Consider the following 21242-nt stretch of genomic DNA (forward strand, 5'->3'; position numbering starts at 1 on the left):
TAAAATCTGGCTTTTATCCACAAATGACCAGAATTGATAGCCTACGGGGGGAATCTGTGTGTGAAGACACAAATGAAGGTCTCCAGGACATAATTATAACATTTTTAAGGACTATTTGTATATTGGTCCTCCCAAAATCTTATCTTCCTCTTCCCTTCTCCCCCCCCCCCCTCCCCGGCCCCTTTTTTTCCTACGTTACTCAAATGGGCACTTTCCAGTTCATACTTCCTTCCATTTTCTGATCCCTTTCCATTACTGCAGACTGTTAGTGGCTGACCTTAAATTGTCCTCAATGCTTCTCTTTCCCAGTCCAACTGCTGCTTTGTTTACTTTGTCACTGAGAAAGTTGTAATGTATCAAATCACCTTGCAGTGCACAGGGTAGGATTTCTGGTCTGCATTAAGATTTCAAGTCTCCAGTTACTCATGCTAACTGGACATCACTCAAACAGTGAGGAGGAGAATGGATCTCCCAATGCTAAAAGGCCCTTCGGCCCACTGAGTCTGCACCAACATAACTAAGTGCAGTAGTCCCAATTACCTGCACTGGTCCCATATCCCTGAATGTTATGATATTTGAAGTATTCATCCAAATATTCTTAAGGTTAAGGTTTCTGGTCTCCACTACCTTCCCACACAATGCATTCCAGATAATCCCCCCCCGAATCACCTGACCCTGAAACTATGCCCTCATGTTGACACCTCAACCAAGGGCAGCAGCTTTCTCCATATCCTTAATCTTCACCTTAATCATGTCTGCCTTCACTGTTCTAATGAAGACCATCCAAGCCTATCTACTCCCTCCTATAGCTCCTTTACTCCATCCTGGTGAGCCTCCTCTGTACTCAGTGCTATCAATCCTTGTGATGTGACCAGAACTATGTGCACACTCCAGCTGTGGTATAACCAACCTCTGGACATCTCCAATTTACCTCGCTTTTGTCCCCTCTGCTGTGACTGAAACACTGATCCATTTGCTGCCTTAACTATCCTATTCACATGCTCTGCCAACATCAGGATCTGTGAATAATTACCCCAAGTTCCCTCTGTTCCTGTAAACTACCCAGTGTTCTGCCATTCACTAAATACTCTATCTTGTTTCTTCCACAGTACATCACCTTGCACTTGTAGTTAAATGCTGTATGCCACTGGTCTGCCCGTCTGACCGATCTATCTAGATTTTCCTGTAACCTTCACTATTAACCACCTGACAAATTTGGTGGTGTCTGCAAATTTGCTTAATATTCCCCCTCCCTTTCATCTATACCAGTTGTTTATGATAAATAAGGGTCCCAGTACTGACTCTTGTGGTACCTCCAACACTGGCCTCCAGTCACTCAAAGGTAGTTTCTCCTATTACTAAGCCAGTTTCTTATCCATCTTGTCAAATTTCTCTCCATTCCACGTGTTTAATTTTCTGAATTTGTCTCCTGTGTAGGACCATGTCAAAGCTTTGCTAAAATCCAACTGTAAAGAAAAGCTAAAGTGATACTAACTCAAAGCCTTTGATTGATCCTTGGCATGTGAATGTAGCATTTAGCTCTGATCTGCTGTTTGTTTGAGAAGCTAAAATGGTCCATAATGGAACTCCACACCTGCCTTTGCCTTACTGCTTCCACTGTGCTGCTGGGGTGCTCAATGTTCCCACATTAACAGAATTTTGTTTGTGCATAGAGTTCCCTACTTTTTTCTCTTCACAATCTGGTTCTAATAGATGCTGCTAGACTCTGACCAGTGTAACTAGTTCCCTACTTACTCGTGCCCTAATGTCTGAGAGTTCAATCAAATCACCCTTAACATTAAAGATTCCTGGACCACTCCTTTGTCTTTATTTAATCTAATCTTGTATTAATTGTTCCACATGTGTCTTGGTGTCACTATATAATAGGCTGGCCTTCACTGCATTAGCATGTTGAGAATGTGTGTGTGTGTGGCCTTGGATTTGACATTTTTAAATTTTTCTTTAGGAAAGATCTTGCAACCAGAGAGAGAGACATCACTGAGGAATTGCTGCAATCTAAGGTGAGGAGTTGGATGGTAGGGACTCATTGCCACAGCAATGATTCTTCATAGTGTTACTAGACCTAGCTGTTCAGCTAAAATAAGGAGAGATCAAAGGTAAGCTGCCATTGTCCAAGTGGGTCAAAGGGCTGATTTGTCAAGAGAAATGACAGGTGGTTTAACCTGAGTTACTATGCCTCAGGTAAGGGGAGGTTGAGAAGGTTTGACCTTCACAATATCTTCAGCCAGAGTGGAAATTGAACCCAGGCTATCAGTGCCCCACTGTATTGCAAAACCAGCCACCGAGCTAACTGCTATCTCCCTCCCCGTTAATCTAATGTATTCACTAAAGCCTACCTAGGCTTGATTATGGTCCCCACTTCTTGAAAACTAAGATAGCAAGCCAATGAAGGATAGAACAACAAACCTGGTTTTTTTTTGATTAGATTACTTAGTGTGGAAACAGGCCCTTCGGCCCAACAAGTCCACACCGACCCGCCGAAGCGCAACCCACCCATACCCCTACATTTACCCCTTACCTAACACTACGGGCAATTTTTTAGCATAGCCAATTCACCTGACCTGCACATCTTTGGACTGTGGGAGGAAACCGGAGCACCCGGAGGAAACCCACGCAGACACGGGGAGAACGTGCAAACTCCACACAGTTAGTCACCTGAGGCGGGAATTGAACTCGGGTCTCTGGCACTGTGAGGCAGCAGTGCTAACCACTGTGCCACCGTGCCGCCCGTTTTCTTAGATGCATTTTGGATCAGAAATGTTCTAGTTGAAAGAAGTCAGTCGTTGTTGATGGGACATGTTCATCCTGGGGTTCCATTAATTAGGGTAATGCAAGGATCTGTTTTGGGTCCACAACTGTTGGTCACTTTCATAAATGACCTGGATGAGGGTGTGGAAAGATGGGTTAGTACATTTGCAGATGAATTGTGGACAGTGCAGAAGGATGTTCCATTTACAGATGGATGTAGATGAGCTGGGTTTCAAGTGGCAATTTGGAGTTTAATGTGGAAAAGTGTGACCTGATTCACATTGAAAGAAGGAGCCAATGCAGAATACTGGGCAAATGGTAAGATTCTTGATAGTGTAGATGAGTGCCGAGATCTGTGTCCATGTCTGTAGGTCCCTGAAAGTTGCCACCCAAGTGGTTAAGAAGACAGTGTTAGCTTTTATTGGTAGAGGAATTGGAGTTTTGGAGCCATGAGGTCATGTTACAGCTGTACAAAACTCTGGTGTGGCCAGAGCATTGTATATAGTTCTGTTCACTGCACTATAGGAAGGGTGTGGAAGCATTGGAAAGGTTGCTGAGGAGATCTACCAGGATGTTGCCTGGTTTGGAGGAAAGGTCTTGAGAAGAGGATGTGATTTGAGGCTGTTTTCCTTGGAGAGAAGGTGGTGGAGAGGTGACTTAACTGAGAAGGTGATCAGAGGGTTAGGGTGTTCGGTGAGCCTCTGGTGATAGCTAGCACGAGGGGCCATTGCTTTAAATTGAGGGGTGATATCGGCCAGATGTCAGAGGTAATTTCCTTACTCTAAGTAGGGCATCTGCAATAATAGACTCGCCATCTTTAACGGCACTTAAATGGTCATTGGAGTATGAATGGAAATGGAATAGTGTAGGTTGGATGGGCTTCAGATTGTTGCACCAAGCTATGAAACCATAGAGGGCTGAAGGGCCTGCACTATAATGTTCTGTGTTCACACATTTTATTTCAAATCATGTTTTATTGGTTGCATCTATAAACGCTATTCCTAGAAGAGCAGGTCAGAGACTGGGAATCGTGCAGCACGTAAATCACCTGAATCTCCAAAGCCTGAGAGTCATTAACAAGGCACACATCAGGAATGATCAAATACTGCACACCTGCCTGGATGGGTGCAACTCCAACTACACCCAAGAAGCTTGACACCATCCAGAATGAAGCAGCCCTCTTGACTGACACCACACGACTAGCTTCAATACTCACTCATTCAGTCCTGATACTTTGTAGTAGTGATGCTTTTGCTGCCTGCAAGATGTACGGCAGGAATTCACCAAGACTCCTTAACCAGCACCTTCCAGACCCTCTCAACCTGTGCAACAAGTGCACAACCTGCAGCTGGTAGTCCCCTTCCAAACCACATTCATCCTGACTTGGGATAATGTCACTTAGTCCAAATCCTGTAGCAGCCTTCCTAATAGCTGACTATACCTGCACTCCAAGGACTGCATTGGTTCAATAAGGCAGCTCATTGCAATTATGGACAGTTGGGATGGACAGTAAATGCTGAAAATAGTACAATTTTTTAAAAAAGAAATCAATCTTTGATCTGCATTCTAAGCAGTACCTAAGGTGTTCGGTTAACCCTCTGTTTACAGGCTGGAGGCAGCAGGTTAATTCCTGGCTGTTTGTGGTGGATCCATCTGGGAAATACTTGTTTGAAGGCTGCAGTCATTAGTAAAATTCAAAGATGCTCACGCAGCACCTTCCAAACCCAGAACCACGTCCACCTTGAAGGACAAGGGCAGCAGAGACATGGAAACACCACCCCCTGCAAGTTCTCCTCCAAACCACCCACCATCCTAACTTGGAAATGGTCACTGTTCCTTCACTGTCACTGGGTCAAAAATCCTGGCATTCCTTCCCTAAGGGTATTATGGGTCTATCTACAGAATGTGGACTGCAGTGGTTCAAGCGAACAGCTCCCCATTACCAGTCTTGAGGGGCTGAATATGGTACTCACATCCCTGAAATGAAAGCATTAGCTCCTGTTCCATTGCTGACTGCTGTATGACCTCTGATATATTGGAGAATTGAAAATGGAATGTGACATGGTGGCTGCAGTGGTTAGCACTGCCTCACAACACCTGTCTCCAGCAACTGCAAATTCCACACTGATGTTCTCCCCATGCCTGTGTGGGTTTCTTCTGGGTGTTCTGTTTCCTCCCACAATCCAAAGATGTGCAGTTTAGGTGAATCAGCAAGCAGGGGTAAATGTAGAGTAATATGGTAGGGGATTTGGGTCTGGGTGGGTTACTCTTCAGAGGGTCAGTGTGGTCTTGTTGGGCCAAATGGCCTGTTTCCACACTGGGGATTCTATATAGGCCCTATTTTATGGGGGCTGACTTAGTCAGGTTAGTGTCTTCAGTTGCCTAACTCGTCCATGGCAGTATCCTGGTGAATTACCTCAACACTCTCTCTCTCCTATAAATTGATTGAAATGTGAAATTCATGCATTTATTGAGTTGAGATGCAATGCTGTTAATCAGTTCAATCTGTTGTGCTCAAATAGACATGATCAGGGGTTGCCCCTTCCCAAGGCAACATTACTGATTTTAATTTGGTGTACCAAGTGGATCTTCCAGAGGGCAGTCAACTGCAGTTGTGTGGGTCTGGAGTTAGACCAAGCTAAGGAAGGTCAGCTACTGACTCTAACGTCAGTTCACTGCTGTGGATGTTTCTGACACATTGCTGTGCACTAAACTGCTTTGGATTGTCGATTACTATCCTGGTCAGATGGTAGTGTACACCCTAACAGCTTCCAATCCCCTGTAACCCACACATGACTCTTACACCATCTGAGAATGGCTAGGGGCCAGCTATTTATGATGATTCAGTGACTTTTGTTTTCCATGTGTCCAGCGGCTGTTTGTTTTTGTTTTTCTCAGTAACTGGTCTTTATCTTTTTTCCCCTCTTTCAGCGATTTAACATCTGTGAGAGCAACATGGGCTCCCGTTACGCTCTGGAGTTTTACGAGTTGGAGAAGATTGGCTGTGGCGAGTTTGGGGCGGTGTTCAAATGTGTGAAGAGACTCGATGGCTGTCTCTATGCTATCAAGCGGCTGAAGAGACCCCTGTCTGGCTCCCTTGATGAGTGAGTGTCAATGGCTGCAGGATTTCCGTTCCTCAGTTGGTGAACTCCTGACCTGGAAGTGATTAAATTAGAAGTTAGCTTGTTGACCCTCCGATAACACTGGCCATGTCACTGGAGGGAGCACTGTTGGGGGAAAATGCAGCAAATCCATTGAGCACTGCATTTGGGTTAAATGTGCTTCTGCTTAAGTGAATCCAGTTGCTACACCTCCCAGTCCAAAGATTGGATGTTCATCTCCAGTAGAGTTGAACTGCCCTGCCCAGGGCTGCGAGTTTGGATTATCAGAGGTACTAGCTTCAGTATAAGGTGTTAAACTGATGCCCTTAGTGCATCTAAAAGACTGCACCCAGAATATAGGGGAGTTCTGCCTTGTATTTGACCTTTTGCATTTGCTATTAAAATTTCTTATCCTTTTATCTGTGTGGGACACTGAGCACAGATTAGCATATTACAGCAGATGCTGGAATCTGCACTGAAAACAAAAGATGCTGGAGATCAGTGGGTCAGGCAGCATGCATAGAGAAAGCAAGCTGATAGAGTTCTGCTTGGTCTCCATGGATGCTGTATGACCTATCAAATCTCCAGTATTTGTTTTCAGTCTGGGTACTAAGAGCCCCCTGTTCCTATGTTACAACTGCCCATGTAAAGTACTGGAATAGAACATAGTTAAGGGAACCACTGATGCAAGTTCTATCCCTAGCTTGCTCTCCTGTGAACATTGTCCCTATTTTGCAGTGATCCAGTTATATGAAAGTAAGCAGCCATTGCCAGGGGCAGTGTGCTCCCTATTGATGCAGGTTGTTCAGTGGAGACCAGCTGGTTCTAGTCTCTGGTGTGTTTAATCCACAGGCAGACTGCACTCCGCGAGGTGTATGCTCACGCAGTGTTGGGACATCATCCTCATGTGGTGCGGTACTATTCAGCTTGGGCAGAGGATGATCACATGCTGATACAGAATGAATACTGTAATGGTAAGGATCACTTGCACCTCCAACAAACCTTCCTCTTTTTCTCTCGAGCTAATCATTCAGAGTTCTGAGGAAATGGCAACAGGTCATTCAGCCCCTCAAAACCCTTAATTCACTACTTGGGCTTTTCTACTCCATCTGACTTATTCCTTAACTCTTCCTCCTTTTATTGAAATTTGTCTATTTCAGGTGATGTCTTTTGATTACCTTCCTAGCTCTGAGGGAATTTATCCTCCAATCTCCTGAAGAAGCAAAAAACCCATTCAGCTCATTGAGTCCTCAGTGACTCCCCTCCCCATCCCTGTAACCCTGCATTTCCCATAGCTAATGCTCTGAGCCGGCACATCCTGAACACCATAGCCATGCTAAATTGTCCTGATCTACCTAACCTGCCCATCTTTAGACCATGGGAGGAAACCACAGGCATGGAACATTACAGCACTTTACAGGATCTATGGCTATCAATGTTCTGATGTGTGGAACCAATCTGAAGAGCATCTATCTTACACTCTTCCATTTTTCATCCATGTGTTTATCCAATGACCATTTTTAAATGCCTTTAAGGTTGGAGTGATGACGACTATTGCAGACAGTGTTCCACACCCCCTACTACTGAGTAAAGAAACTACCTCTGACATCTGTCCTATATCCATCACCCCTCAATTTAAAGCTATTTCTCCTTGTGCTAGCATCGCCATCCAAGGGGAAAAAGGCTCTTACCTTTCTCTGTACATCAATTTTCCTCAGGACTTTTTTCATTTGCTATATAGTTTGCTCTAGAATTGGGTCTTCCCAAACGTGTCACCTTGCATTTGCCCAGACACATTGAACTCCGTCTGCCATCTCTCTGCCCCACTCTCCAATCTATCTATTCTCCTCATTCTGACAGTCCCTTACTGTCTGCTACTCCATCAATCTATCATCTGCAAAGTTGCTTATCAGACCACCTATACCTTCCTCCAGATTATTGTATATTACAAAGTGGCATATTACAAAGGGGACGCTAAATGTCTTCAAGGCCGAGATTGATAGATTCTTGTTGTCTAGAGGAATTAAGGGCTACGGGGAGAACGCTGGTAAGTGGAGCTGAAATGCCCATCAGCCATGATTGAATGGCGGAGTGGACTTGATGGGCTGAATGGCCTTACTTCCACTCCTATGTCTTATGGTCTTATGGTTCCAACACTGATCCATTTTGAGAAACTCCCTTCCACAATACTACTACTACCCAGACTGTTCTCGATCTAGCTAGTACACCCTGGACCCCATCTGATTTTCTCCATCAGACTACCATGGGGAACCTTATCAAATACCTTACTGAAGTCCAAATAGTGACATCTATGGCCCTAGTGACATCCGTTAACTTTGTCACTTCCTCAAAGAATTCTTCTAAGTTGGTAAGACAGACCTTCCCTGCATAAAACCATGTTGCCTATCACTGATATTCCCATTTTCTTCCAAATGGGAATAGATCCTACCCCCTCAGTATCTTCAGCAGCTTCCCTACTGCTGATGTTAGGGTTACAGGTCCATAATTACCTGGATTATCCTTGCTACCCTCAAACAAGGAGACAACATTAGCAATTCTCCAGTCCTCTGGTACCTCACCCATGTTTAAGGATGTGGCAAAAATTTAAGACCCCAGCTATTTCCTATCTCTCTTCCAGTAACCTGGGATAGATCCCATTCAGACCTGGGGATGTGCCCACCTTAATGCCTTTTAGAATACCCGACAATTCCTCCCTCTTTATGCTGACTTGACTTCGTGATCAAACATCTATCCCAGCATCAGCATCCACCACGGGCCTCTCCTTGGTGAATACAGATGCAAAGTACTTTAAGAATCTCTCTCACTTTCTGTTTCTATGCAGAACATTCCTCCTTTGTCCTTGTGTGAGCCAAAAGGCTTTGGGACTTTCCTTAACCCTGTTTGTTAAAGATATTTTATGACACTTTTTTTAGCCCTCTTAATTCTTCACTTCAGGAATGTCAGCATTTTAAAGCATAATACTGGAAATGACAAACTGGTTGAATAATGTCACTCTTCACTATTATAATCTATTGGGCATTCCACCAATATTGGTGAATTAAGGACTAATCTCTCAACATAATGTTTTTGTAAAAGATTGCATATGTGGCCTAAAGTTAAAAATCACAACACCAGGTTATAGTCCAACAGGTTTAATTGGAAGCACACTAGCTTTCGGAGTAACACTCCTCCATGTGATAGTGGAGGGCTCAATCCTAACACAGAATTTATAGCAAAAATTTAGTGTGATGTAACTGAAATTATACATTGTCTGGTAAGCCTTTCATCTGTTAGAATACCGTGATAGTTTCACTTCTTTCATGTGTAAATCACAAAACCTTTTTTAAAAAGTTGCATTCTCGGGTTAGCTGTTAACAATGGTGATAGCTAGACAATATGTTGATAGCTAGACAATATGTTGATGAAGGGCTTTTGCCCATAACATCGATTTTACTGCTCCTCGGACACTGCCTGAACTGCTGTGCTCTTCCAGCACCACTAATTCGGACCCCTGTGTTTTGTCTATGCCATGATTTTTAGATTTGATTCTAATCTTAAAAAGTGAGATAATGGAGTTTTACATTAATTCATACAGTTTTTGAGCTCCGAGGTCTACATGAAGGCCTGAAGGTTTCCTCCAAGGGTTGAAACTAAGTGGGTAAGAAATTTGAAAGTTTGGCCACAAACTTTCAAAACACTGACTTTTAAAATCTGAGCTATACTTGTACAGTCTATTGTGCGGTCGCTTGTGGAATCAAAGTTTAAGGACAGCCTGTTTCCAGTTGGAGACATAGAAACTGGTTTGGAGTTAACTTGGGTCCATAAAGTCTGGGGTTGTATATGGATTTCCAAAAGGTAGTGGTGTCAAGTTCAACATCAGAGAAAGATTTTAAAGCTGAATTGAAGGGAAACTTATTGCCTGGTTAAGCATTCCTAATAGATGAGTCACTTTGTTTTCTGATCATTTGAGACGACAATTTCTTATCAAATCCTTACAGTGGAAGCAGGCCATTTGGCCCATTGAGTCTACTGCCCCTCTGAAGAGCATCTCACCCAGACCCACCTCCCCTACCCTATCCCTGTAACCCTACATTTCCCATGGCCAATCCATCTAGCCTACACACTTTTGGACTGTGGGAGGAAAACAGAGCACCTGGAAGAAACCCACGCAGACAGGAAGAATGTGCAAACTCCATACAGTTGCCGAGGCTGAATTCGAACCTGGGTTCATTGCACTGAGTTGTGACTGCTGCTCCATTTTAGCCGAATACCTGTCCTTGAATCTAGTTTAATTTTGGGTTTGGTGAGATTTGACTTGCAATAAATTAGAGTTCACTTGACCAGCTAAATGACCAATTATCCAATGTTTGAGTTAATGCTGCCTTTGTTATCAGGAGGACATCTGGCTTGGTTTATTATCTGGGAGTCAGGGGAAGTTCCACATGTTGGAAGTGAAAAGGAGGGCTCCATCTGTTACCACTTGTTGGTTTTTTTCACCATACCTTTTAACAGTGGCTGTTTTTTTTCTGAACCTTTTGTGAAATGTAATATTGTGGCTGGGCAATTTCATTCCTTAGTCAGTAGTTCCAACCCATTTAAAAGGGATTTTTTTTAAAAAACTGTCTCTAAGCAGAGTTCCAGGATGTAATTTGTTCTATTTGCTCTACCTCAGATTGAAGCAATTCTGTGAATGGATCTGATTTTCAGGTGGCAGTCTGGCAGATGTGTTGACTGAGAACTTACAAGAAGGAATCTTATTGGCTGAGGGGGAGCTGAAGGAGATTCTACTGCAGGTGTCAATGGGACTGAAGTACATTCACAGCTCCAGTTTGGTTCATATGGATGTCAAACCAAGTGAGTGGGGAGTAATGTGCACATTGGATAGTAATATGTTCAACCATTGAGTACTTGAGGCTCCTTTGTCACTGACTTTGAATTAGTTGCTGAGGTAGCAGGATCAGTGTGTGTATGCTTCCAGTTGATTCCTTGCTGATACTACCTTGAATCTCCATCCACTGGGCTTACTGTGCATTGAGAAGTGTTAACTCTGTATCAATCACTCAATATATTGTGTATCTCTGACCCTTGTCTGAGGAGGTATTTCTCTGTTCAGGGTTTGTAGAAGGAAGCCATTCAGTCCACTGACTCTCCTGAACAAGTCTTTCCCTGTAATTCTGTTGTTTGTTTTAAAATTATCTAATGCCTCTGAACCAGTCTGTCTTGCATTCCAGACACTAACGATGTGGAAAACTTCAATTCTCCCCTCTCACTTCTTCCCTTGTGACTTACTTTTTAAAGTGAAAGGACACATTTAAAACAGGCTGAAAAGTAACTCCTTCCCTCTAACTTTGTGATTTCAAACTCCATTGCCTTCTCTCTCCAGGGACAATCTCAATTTCTCTCCTCTTGTAACTGAAGCTCTCCTGATTCTTAACCTTTTGCAATCTCTCCAATATGTTCACATTCCTCCTGTACTGTAACACCCAAACATCTCACTCCAGCTGTGGTTCAACCTCTACAATTTCAGCATCACCTTGTTCGTGTGCAGTAAAGCCTGGGATATTGTAGGCTGTAACTGCATATCTCTCCTCCTCCTTTTTCTAAAAACTAAATCAGACCAGGTCCCTCTGCTCCTGCACATCCTTTGAGTATAAAAATAAGGGTACCACTCTAATGTTCCTTGGACTAAAGTCTATCCCCTCCCACTTCTGTACATCTGCCACCTATTTGCCCACACCTCAAACTGTCAATGTGCTTTTGCAGCTCTACATCATCCTCCTGACAGTTAACAATTCAAGTTTTATACTGTCCACAGACTTTGACTTACAAGGTCCAATTTCAGTCTTGGATCACAAATATTCAGGAAAAGCAACAACATACAAACCACCTTGCAGCCTGAAACATCCATAACTATTGCTTCTGCCTGACTAGTTTTGTATCCATGTTGCTGCTGTCCCTCTGCATGAACTCTAGAAAATACAGTTGAGAAACATTAATCAATTTGTTCAGACGTGATAATGCACCTCAGGAGCAGGTGAGACTTAAGTCTGGATATTCTGGCTCAGACTTGGGGAAGCTCCCACCCCAAAACCTCTCGTAGTTGAGAAAGGGATGTAATATTTGCAAATGTAGTCATTTAACACTCTCAAATCTTGAAGATTAGTAACATTTAAGGCCAGTGCTGGAGTTGGATGAACTGAGGATTATTCGAGAGGGTGATAGAAGCTACAGGGATGTAGTTACGCCAAAGAACAGAGGTAGCTGAGTGATGGTTAGAGGTGGGAAGGGGAGGAAGCAGGCAGTGCAGGGATTCCCTGTGGTTGTTGCCCTCAACAATAAGTATACCACTTTGGATACTGTTGGGGGGGGGGGGGGGGAGAATGGCCTCGCAAGGGTAAGCTGCAGTGACTGGGTCTCTGGCACAAGGTCTGGCTCTGAGGCCCAGAAGGGAAAGGGGGAGAGGTGGAGAGCGCTAGTTATAGGAGACTCTATATATAGTTAGAGGGACAGACAGGTGGTTCTGTGGACATGGGCAAGACTCTTATGGTTTGTTGCCTCCTGGGTGCCAGGGTCCAAGATGTCTCGGGCCATGTCTTCAGAATCCTTGAGAGGGTGTGCAGCTAGAAGTCGTGGTAGGAAGAGGGGTGGGGAGGTCATTCAGGAACTCTGAGTTAGACTGGAAGCTAAAAGCTAGGACAGACAGAGTTGTCATCTCTGGGTTGTTGCCGGTGCCATGTGACAGTGAGGCAAGGAATAGGGGGAGAGTGCAGTTGAACACGTGGCTGTAAAGATGGTGTAGGAGGGAGGGCTTCAGGTATTTGGACAATTGGACTGCATTCTGGGGAAGGTGGGACCTGTACAAGCAGGACAGGTTGCACCTGAACCAGAAGGGCACCAATATCCTGGGAGGTAGGTTTGCTAGCACTCTTCCTGGGGGGTGGTGGTTTAAACTAATTTGGCAGGGGGATGGGTTCCAGACTTGTAGTCCAGCAAGTAGGTTAGCTGCCCAAGACTGTAGGGAGGCTGTGGAGAAGGTAGAACTGACAGGGAATACTTGGACACAGATGGGCTCAAGTGTGTATACTTCAACGCAAGGAGTATCAGAAATAAGGTGGGTGAACTTGAGGCATGGATCGGTACTTCGGACTACGATGTTGTGGCCATCACAGAAACGTGGATAGAAGAGGGACAGGAATGGTTGTTGGAGGTTCCTGGTTAGATGCTTCAGTAAGATTAGGGAGCATGGTAAAAAAGGAAGGGGGGGGTTGGCGTTGCTAATTGGAAATGGTATAATGGCTGCAGAAAGGCAGTTCGAGGGGGATCTGCCTTTGGAGGTAGTATGGGCTGAAGTCAGAAATAGGAAAGGAGCAGTCACCTTGTTGGGTGTTTACTATAGGCCCCCCAATAGCAGCAGAGATGTGGAGAAATAGACTGGGAAACAGATTTTGGAAAGGTGCAGAAGCCACAGGGTTGTAGTCATGGGCGATTTCGACTTCCCAAATATTGATTGGAAGCTCTTTAGATCAAGTAGATTGGATGGGGCGGTGTTTGTGCAGTGTGTCCAGGAAGCTTTTCTAACTCAGTATGTAGATTGTCCGACCAGAGGGGAGGCCATATTGGATTTGGTACTCGGTAACGAACTGGGACAAGTGATGGGCTTGTTAGTGGGTGAACATTTTGGTGATGGTGACCACAATTCTGTGACTTTCACCTTGGTTATGGAAAGAGATAGGTGTGTGCAACAGGGTAGGTTTTACAATTGGGGGGGAGGGGGGGGAGGAGAAGAAAGGGTAAATATGATGCTGCAAGACAGGATCTGAGGAGCATCAATTGGGAGCATAGGCTGTCAGGGAAGGATGTCGTTGAAATGTTGAACTTTTTCAAGGAACAGATACAATGGGTCCTTGATATGTATGTACCCGTCAGGCAGGAAAGAGATGTTCATGTGAGGGAACCTTGGTTGACGAGGGAGGTTGAATGTCTTGTAAAGAGGAAGAAGGAGGCTTACATAAGGTTGAGGAAGCAAGATTCAGACAGTGTTGGAGGGGTACAGGATAGCCAGGAGGGAGCTGAAGAAGGGAATTAGGAGAGCTAAGAGGGCATGAAAAATCTTTGCCAGGTAGGATCAAGGATGGCCCCACAGCCTCTTATGTTCATGTGAGAAACATGACAATGAGAATGAGGGTAGGTCTGATCAAGGACAGTAGTGGGAGACTGTGTATTGAGTCGGAAGAGATAGGAGAGATCTTTAATGAGTACTTTTCTTCAGTATTTACAAATGAGGGACTGTATTGTTGAAGAGGAGTGTGAAACTGACTGGTAAGCTAGAGGAGATACCTGTTAGGAAGGAAGATGTGTTGGACATTTTGAAAAACGTGAGGATAGACAAGTCCCCCAGGCATGACGGGATATATCCTAGGATTATGTGGGAAGAAAGAGGAAATTGCAGAACCACTGGCAATGGTCTTTTCATCTTCACTGTCCTTTGGGTGGCACCAGGGGACTGGAGAGTGGTGAATGTTGTGCCCCTATTCAAAAAAGGAATAGGGATAACCCTGGGAATTACAGGCCAGTTAGTCTTACTTCGGTGGTAGGCAAAGTAATGGGAAGGGTACTGAGGGATAGGATTTATGAGTATCTGGAAAGACACTGCTTGATTAGGGACAGCCAGCACGGATTTGTGTGGGGTAGGTCTTGCCTTACCAGTCTTATTGAATTCTTTGAGGAGGTGACCAAGCATGTGGATGAGGGTAGAGCAGTGGATGTCGTGTACATGGATTTTAGTAAGGCATTTGATAAGGTTCACCATGTAGGCTTATGTGGAAAGTCAGGAGGCATGGGATAGTGGGAAATTTTGGCCAATTGGATAGAGAACTGGCTAACTGGTCGAAGTCAGTGGTGGTAGAGGGTAAATATTCAGCCTGGAGCCCAGTCACAAGTGGAGTTCTGCAGGGATCAGTTCTGGGTCCTCTGCTGTTTGTAATTTTTTATTAATGACTTGGAAGAGGGAGTTGAAGGGTGGGTCAGTAAATTTGCAGATGATATGAAGATTGGTGGAGTTGTGGATAGTGAGGAGGGCTGATATCGGCTGCAAAAGGACTTCGATATGATGCAGAGCTGGGCTGAGGAGTGGCAGATGGAGCTCAAACCTGTCAAGTGTGAGGTTGTCCATTTTGGAAGGACATAATGCAGAATACAGGGTTAATGGTAGGGTTCTTAGTAAGGTGGAGGAGCAGAGGGATCTTGGGGTCTATGTTCATAGCTCTTTGAAAGTTGCCACTCAGGTGGATAGAGCTTGTAAGAAGGCCTATGGTGTATTAGCGTTCATTAGCAGAGGGATTGAATTCAAGAGTCCTGAGGTGATGTTGCAGCTGTACAGGACCTTGGCAAGGCCACATTTGGAGTCCTGTGTGCAGTTCTGGTCGCCTCACTTTAGGAAAGATGTGGAAGCTTTGGAGAGGGTGCAGAGGAGATTTACCAGGATGTTGCCTGGAATGGAGAATAGGTCGTACGAGGATAGGTTGAGAGTGCTAGGCCTTTTCTCATTGGAATGGCGAAGGATGAGGGGTGACTTGATAGAGGTTTATAAGATGATCAGGGGAATAGATAGAGTAGACAGTCAGAAACTTTTTCCCCGGGTACAGTGTTACAAGGGGACATAAATTTAAGGTGAAGGGTGGAAGGTATGGGGGGGGATGTCAGGGGTAGTTCTTTACCCAGAGAGTGGTGGGGGCATGGAATGTGCTGCCTGTGGGAGTGGCAGAGTCAGAATCATTGGCCTTTAAGCAGCAATTGGATAGGTAGCTTAAGCTAGGACAAACGTTCGGTACAACATCGTGGGCCGAAGGGCCTGTTCTGTGCTGTATTGTTCTATATTCTATGTTCCACTTATCACCTTTAGTATTTGCAGATGCATCTCCATTTTGAAAATCCAAAGCATAGACCGTCTATCTGATATTACTTTTCAATTTTTAGCCCTTTGCGTGAGTCTCCTGTTCTGCTACCATAGCTGTGCTAGCATCTGCTTGTGCAAGCAAACCGATCCATTGCTCATAGACCAGAGCAGCCTCCCTCTCTGGCCTTTAAGAAGGAAGTTAAGGCTGTGCCAGGCAATGGGATCCAGATGCAATTTGATAAGTCAATTTCTGATTTGAAGCAAAATGCCATTTATTCATACACCATAGTTTAAAATACAACAAAAGAGGAGAAACTGGAATAACTTGACTGTATTGGAAAAATTGACAGAATAATAAACTAGTTTGTTACTGAACAGTAACAATTCTGATATAGCAACATCCCATAAACACCCCTTTGCCAAAGGCAAGTTCAGTAAATAATTCTTGCAGGCAATTCTCTCCTCCTGGAGGAAAAACCATCGATTAAAATAGAAGCAAGGAAAGATGTTCTGCAGTTTTCAAACTCTTAACTGCAACCAACAAACTAAGAGTACAAATCCTGGCTCTGGGAGCTTGCCTGACCATCCAGCCTGTTTCTACTATTCCAACTTGTCAAAAACAACCCCCAAGGCCCCAGAAGCTGTTCACTTTATAGGCTTTCAATAGACAACCTGGCATCTGCCTTAACTTTTCCAAAATAAAACACAATACACCTCTTAAAGCCATAGTACCACACGCTAACTTTGGCACCACAATGACCCAGCCTCTATGCAAATCCCCCTTGGTCCCTAATCAGCATTATTCCTCTAAAGCCCTTTCAGCCTCTCCATAGGGAAGGTTTTAGGATTCTCCTCTAATCAGCTGCAGATCTTTGAACTGGAGGGTTATTAAGGTGAGAATTGAGGAATGTTAAGTGCAACAAACACTTGGGCTAGTCAGCAACACAACAAAGTTTCTTCCCAAGCTAATGTGCAATGCTCAGTACTGGATAGTCTCCTGTCATTGGTTAACAGTAATTTTCTGTTGCAATCTTTAGGTAACATCTTCATCTGTCAGAGAGTGACCCCTGACATGACCGGATGTATGGAAGATGACAGTGATGCTGATGAGGAAGGAGCCCTGGTCACCAATGTACTGTACAAAATTGGTAAATGCTGCTTGACACTGCAAATGGAGAGTTGGAGCTATGCTTTAGGGCGTACAGAACTGTAGTGTAGGTGCAATCTGTGGTGGTTATTGTGCCAGCAAGTAGCACTTCCTGGAAAAGCAAAGGTTTTTGAGGCTGGAATCTGATTTTACAAAAGACTGACATGTTGAAATATTACTGTTTCACTAGATCTTAATTTTAATTGCACACCCATCGTCTATGATTCTTGGTTTCAGTCCAGACATTAGCTTTCTATCCTTGTTTTGATCCAGCCAGTGACTGCTCACTGAAATGCTTTTGCCTTCAGGTGACCTTGGCCATGTGACATCAATCAGCAATCCCCAGGTAGAGGAGGGAGACAGCCGCTTCCTGGCAAATGAGGTTTTACAAGAGGTAAGTGGCAGAAAGCTGCTTATCTTCCCCCCCCCCCCCCGCCCCCTCAAACTAGCAATTTGGATGTACAGCTGTTGGAAAAGGTATATTTTTCTTAGTGAATGTTAACTTCAATGTAAAGAGATTCTGCTTAAAATGTAGAATTTCAGCCAGTGTTTCTTGCTCCCTGATCAAAGTGCTGTAAGGAGTCCATGGAATTCCCTGTAACTTCAGCCTTGATGACATCCCCATTACATCATGGTCAAATGTAGACCCTTCTTTGCAGAGTATCTTGAGACCTGGGCTAAATTAGGTTTATCCACTGTGCTTGGCTGCAAAAGCTGTTTGATGGGTTCAGCCAACAATTGAAGTGCATGTCCTTGTCCTTGTCAGACAGCCACCAGGTAGTCCTTGGATGGCATGCATTCCGGCAGTGTGATTTGACGATAAGTCAGTCAAAAGTTGGGAACTGTATATTTGAGGACACTTACCTGTTCACAAAGCAGTTCCCAGCAGGATCTGTTTGTGTGCTTTGTTCCAGGCATGCATTGCTGTCTGTCAGTTTGTGCTGTTTTATGCATGTGTAGTGACAGCTGCTGACAGAGCAACTTTGAGAAGTACAGTAGAGAGCTGTTTTCTAACATTTAAATGTTCTGTTAAATATACTTTGTTTTGTTAATGATCTCAACCTTCAATCAGGCTGTACTATGCTTTGTTAGACTTTCCTTTGGGTGATTTTTGAGTGATTGTAAATATTTGTTTGGCTGGTCTGCCCCAACCCCACTCTTTCCATAAGCCCTACTATTTACATTAAGTGAGACTTCACTGGAATGCGACTACAACATTATAGGAGAACTACTGGTCATTAAGCAACAATGACCGCGCAGATCAACCCCTCCAGAAGTGTGGCAAATAAATCCAGTTAATTTTGAGACATTAAAGGGCCTTTGTGGTAGTGTCTCCACCGCTGAGCCAAGAGGCCTGGGTTAGAGTCCTACCTGCTCCAGGGGTGAGAGCGCATCTCAAAATTGATTAGTAAAGTATCTGATATTTGAAAGTCAGCTTGTTTTACATGGGAGAGTCTTGGGATCAAGGAATAGGTTGTTTTCCCTGTCAAACTGAAGCTGTTGCTTCATAATGATGGCAAATTATACATTCTGTGCTCCCCATAATTATTTGACACTGATTTTAAAAATTTATCAATCTCATTAAATGTACACTCATACTGTGCATTCCCCCAGTCCTCTTGTAGAGGACTTCAAAGATGGTGTTTATTGAGTAAAAGTATACATCCTCATCAGTCTCAAAGCTATCACCCTTGCCTCTGTAAATTGTGCCTCTTGTTCTTCCCTGGTTTGGAGTGTCGTCTTAACCACATCTACCCACTCTCTCCTTTTTGTAGGTTTCAACAGATTTTCCTCATTTCTTAAACTGCATGGTGGGGTCAATTCCTGCCTTGGCTGAGGTCACTATGGAGGACTGTTCCTAGTGTGGTGGGCAGGTGTGGTGACCCTATGGATAAACCGCATCAGTATCTCATGAGCAAGCTGTCCCAATGTGGACTCGTAAAATTGTGACTTATCCCTAAGAATTACTGCCATGAGGGTAAAGACTGAAATTGCACATAGTAATCCAGCTGTAATCTAACCATGCTGCTATACAATTGAAGTAAGACATCACTGCTCTTGTACTGAAATCCTCTTGCAATAATCCATTGGTCTTCACATTAGTTGCCAGTGCTTTAAAGAAGTCCCTTTGTATGCTGATCCTCTCTACCACCATCTGACAGGAAGACTAGATGTGTAATGTGGCTAACCTCCATTTTCCATCTACTTGTCCAGTCACTTAACATTGTCCAAAGCCTCCCTTCTGCAACCACTTTGCATCTTTCCTCACCACACACATTCCTCCTTTTGCTTTATATTAATTTAAATGTAGAAATAAATATTACATTGGGTCCCTACCCCTCAATCACTGAGATTGTAAACAGTAATACCCTGTAGGGTGCTGCCTGCTAATGTCTGATCCCTTCTTACTGTTAGTATCTTTAACCAATGCCAGTACTTCACCTCCCTTCCCAGTGCTTTAATTCTGCTAACCCACCTCCTGGAGAGGCCAGATTTTAGCAAATGTCTTCTATAACAAAATCTAAATATATTACATCCATCAACTGATTTTTGTCAGTAATAGTATACTTTCCCAATCAGATCATGATTAAGTATCTAATTATAATGTCCTTTAGGATCCACACTATTGATGTAAACAGGTCTGTAGTTCTTGTCTCAACAACTCACAGTGGGCTCATGTTTTCTACTTTCCAATATGCAGGCATCAGTCCAGAATTTCTAAACTTGAAGATTGCCAACATATTAACTATCTCTATAATCACCACCTTCGTCTCTTTGGGATGTAGGCCATCAGGTCCTGGGGATTTATCAACACTCAGCCCTATACATTTCTCCAATTTTTTCAGAATGCTAACTTCCTTCAACTCATTCACTTTGTCACGTAGACCTCTTGTTCTGGGAGATTTTGTTTTTACACGGAGGTAATAATCACAACACTAGGCTATAGTCCAGCGGGTTTATTTTATTTTATTTTATATTTTTTGGAAGTACGAGGTTTCAGGGCACTCTTCCTTCCGCAGGTAGCTGTGGAACAGAATCATGTAAGACAGAAATTGTCTGAAAATCCTGCTCCACAGCTACCTGATGGAGGAGCACTCCAAGCTAGTGCTTCCAAATAAACCTGTTGGACTATAACCTGATGTTGTGATTTTTACCTTTTTTGTCCACGAGTCCAACGCCAGCTCTTCCACCTTCTTTACATTGAGGAAGAGACAAAGTAATCTAGCTTCTGTGTTTGTATTTTAAAATCTCCTGATTTAAATAGACCCACATTTGTTTCGGCCAAACACTTCATGTTTACGTAAGTCCATCTGGTTTTTGTTTTTGCTAGATTGTGCATATTCTTATCTGTTTTTGTCCCTTTTTTTGTGTTCTTAAATTTTCCAATTCTCAGATTTACAGCCCTCTTGCAATTTTATGTTAGCCTTTCATTTTATTGCTGTACAAACCTTTGTTAGCCACATTTGACTGACCTTGTCCTTGCACCTTTTTAAGGGATGTAAATTGTTGGCAGTCATGTAATAGGCAATGGATAGACTTCAAAGATGTAGGTACAGACATGCCTTGAATGTTTCTGATTCACCTCAGCCAAAATGTGCATTTCCCTTCAAATTTAACACTTTTGCTTCAGTGAACACCTCTCTTTTAGCCTGTGTGAAATTTCCCTTTGCTCACATGTCCCTGAAGGTTTATACAGCAAGATTAATTAGCCATTTTCTTATGTTTTAATCTTTCAAACGGCCAGTGTTGTACTCCTGAGATCTCCTCAGGAGCTGATGAAAGGTGCAAAATAACCAATCAGTTGCTAATTTGGACTGAAGAAATGGTCTGTGTATAATCTAGTCACTCTCTGGTTAATAGTCTTCGACATTATTAAAATAGGGAAATGTAATGACATAATACTGTTATCACTAAGCCTGAGGCCCGGTTCTTGTCTGGGGTCATGGACTCAAATCCCACCGAGGGTGAGTGAAATTTGAAAAATTAATTTAAAACCTGAGATCTGAAGATACCACCTTTGGAGTCACTCAGTAAACTAGAATTTTCATAGATTTCTTAAAAAAGACAGTTGTCATTTGGCCTAATCTTGATTTTTGGGTCCATAACTGCCCTCTGAAATGGCCACTTAGTTTGAAGGCAGTTGGAGATGGTTAACAAATGATGGTCTTTCCATTGATGCACTCAGCCTGTGTTTGGGGGAAGAGTGGGGTGCACATGGGAAATGGAGATAAACATTTCCACCTCAAACACAGCAAAAGTCTTCTGCTGGAAAACTAATGCAACTTCCACCCTTTTTGATTTTCTGAAAACTGCTTGGGAGACTGCAGTA

General features: G+C 43.6%; 1 protein-coding gene across 3 annotated transcripts in view; it reads left to right on the forward strand.

Moving 5' to 3' along the window:
* LOC140458208 (wee1-like protein kinase 2-A) overlaps positions 1-21242 on the forward strand; it is a 59702-nt gene that overhangs the window by 8111 nt on the left and 30349 nt on the right. For all 3 annotated transcript variants that reach the window (XM_072552461.1, XM_072552462.1, XM_072552463.1), the window contains 6 exons: positions 1967-2021; positions 5701-5873; positions 6723-6844; positions 10578-10724; positions 16803-16913; positions 17221-17306. In XM_072552461.1, the coding sequence (XP_072408562.1) occupies positions 1967-2021; positions 5701-5873; positions 6723-6844; positions 10578-10724; positions 16803-16913; positions 17221-17306 (694 nt within the window). The remainder of the gene's footprint in view (positions 1-1966; positions 2022-5700; positions 5874-6722; positions 6845-10577; positions 10725-16802; positions 16914-17220; positions 17307-21242) is intronic.

The sequence above is a fragment of the Chiloscyllium punctatum genome, chromosome 32 (assembly GCF_047496795.1).
Source record: "Chiloscyllium punctatum isolate Juve2018m chromosome 32, sChiPun1.3, whole genome shotgun sequence".
Classification (NCBI taxonomy): domain Eukaryota; kingdom Metazoa; phylum Chordata; class Chondrichthyes; order Orectolobiformes; family Hemiscylliidae; genus Chiloscyllium; species Chiloscyllium punctatum.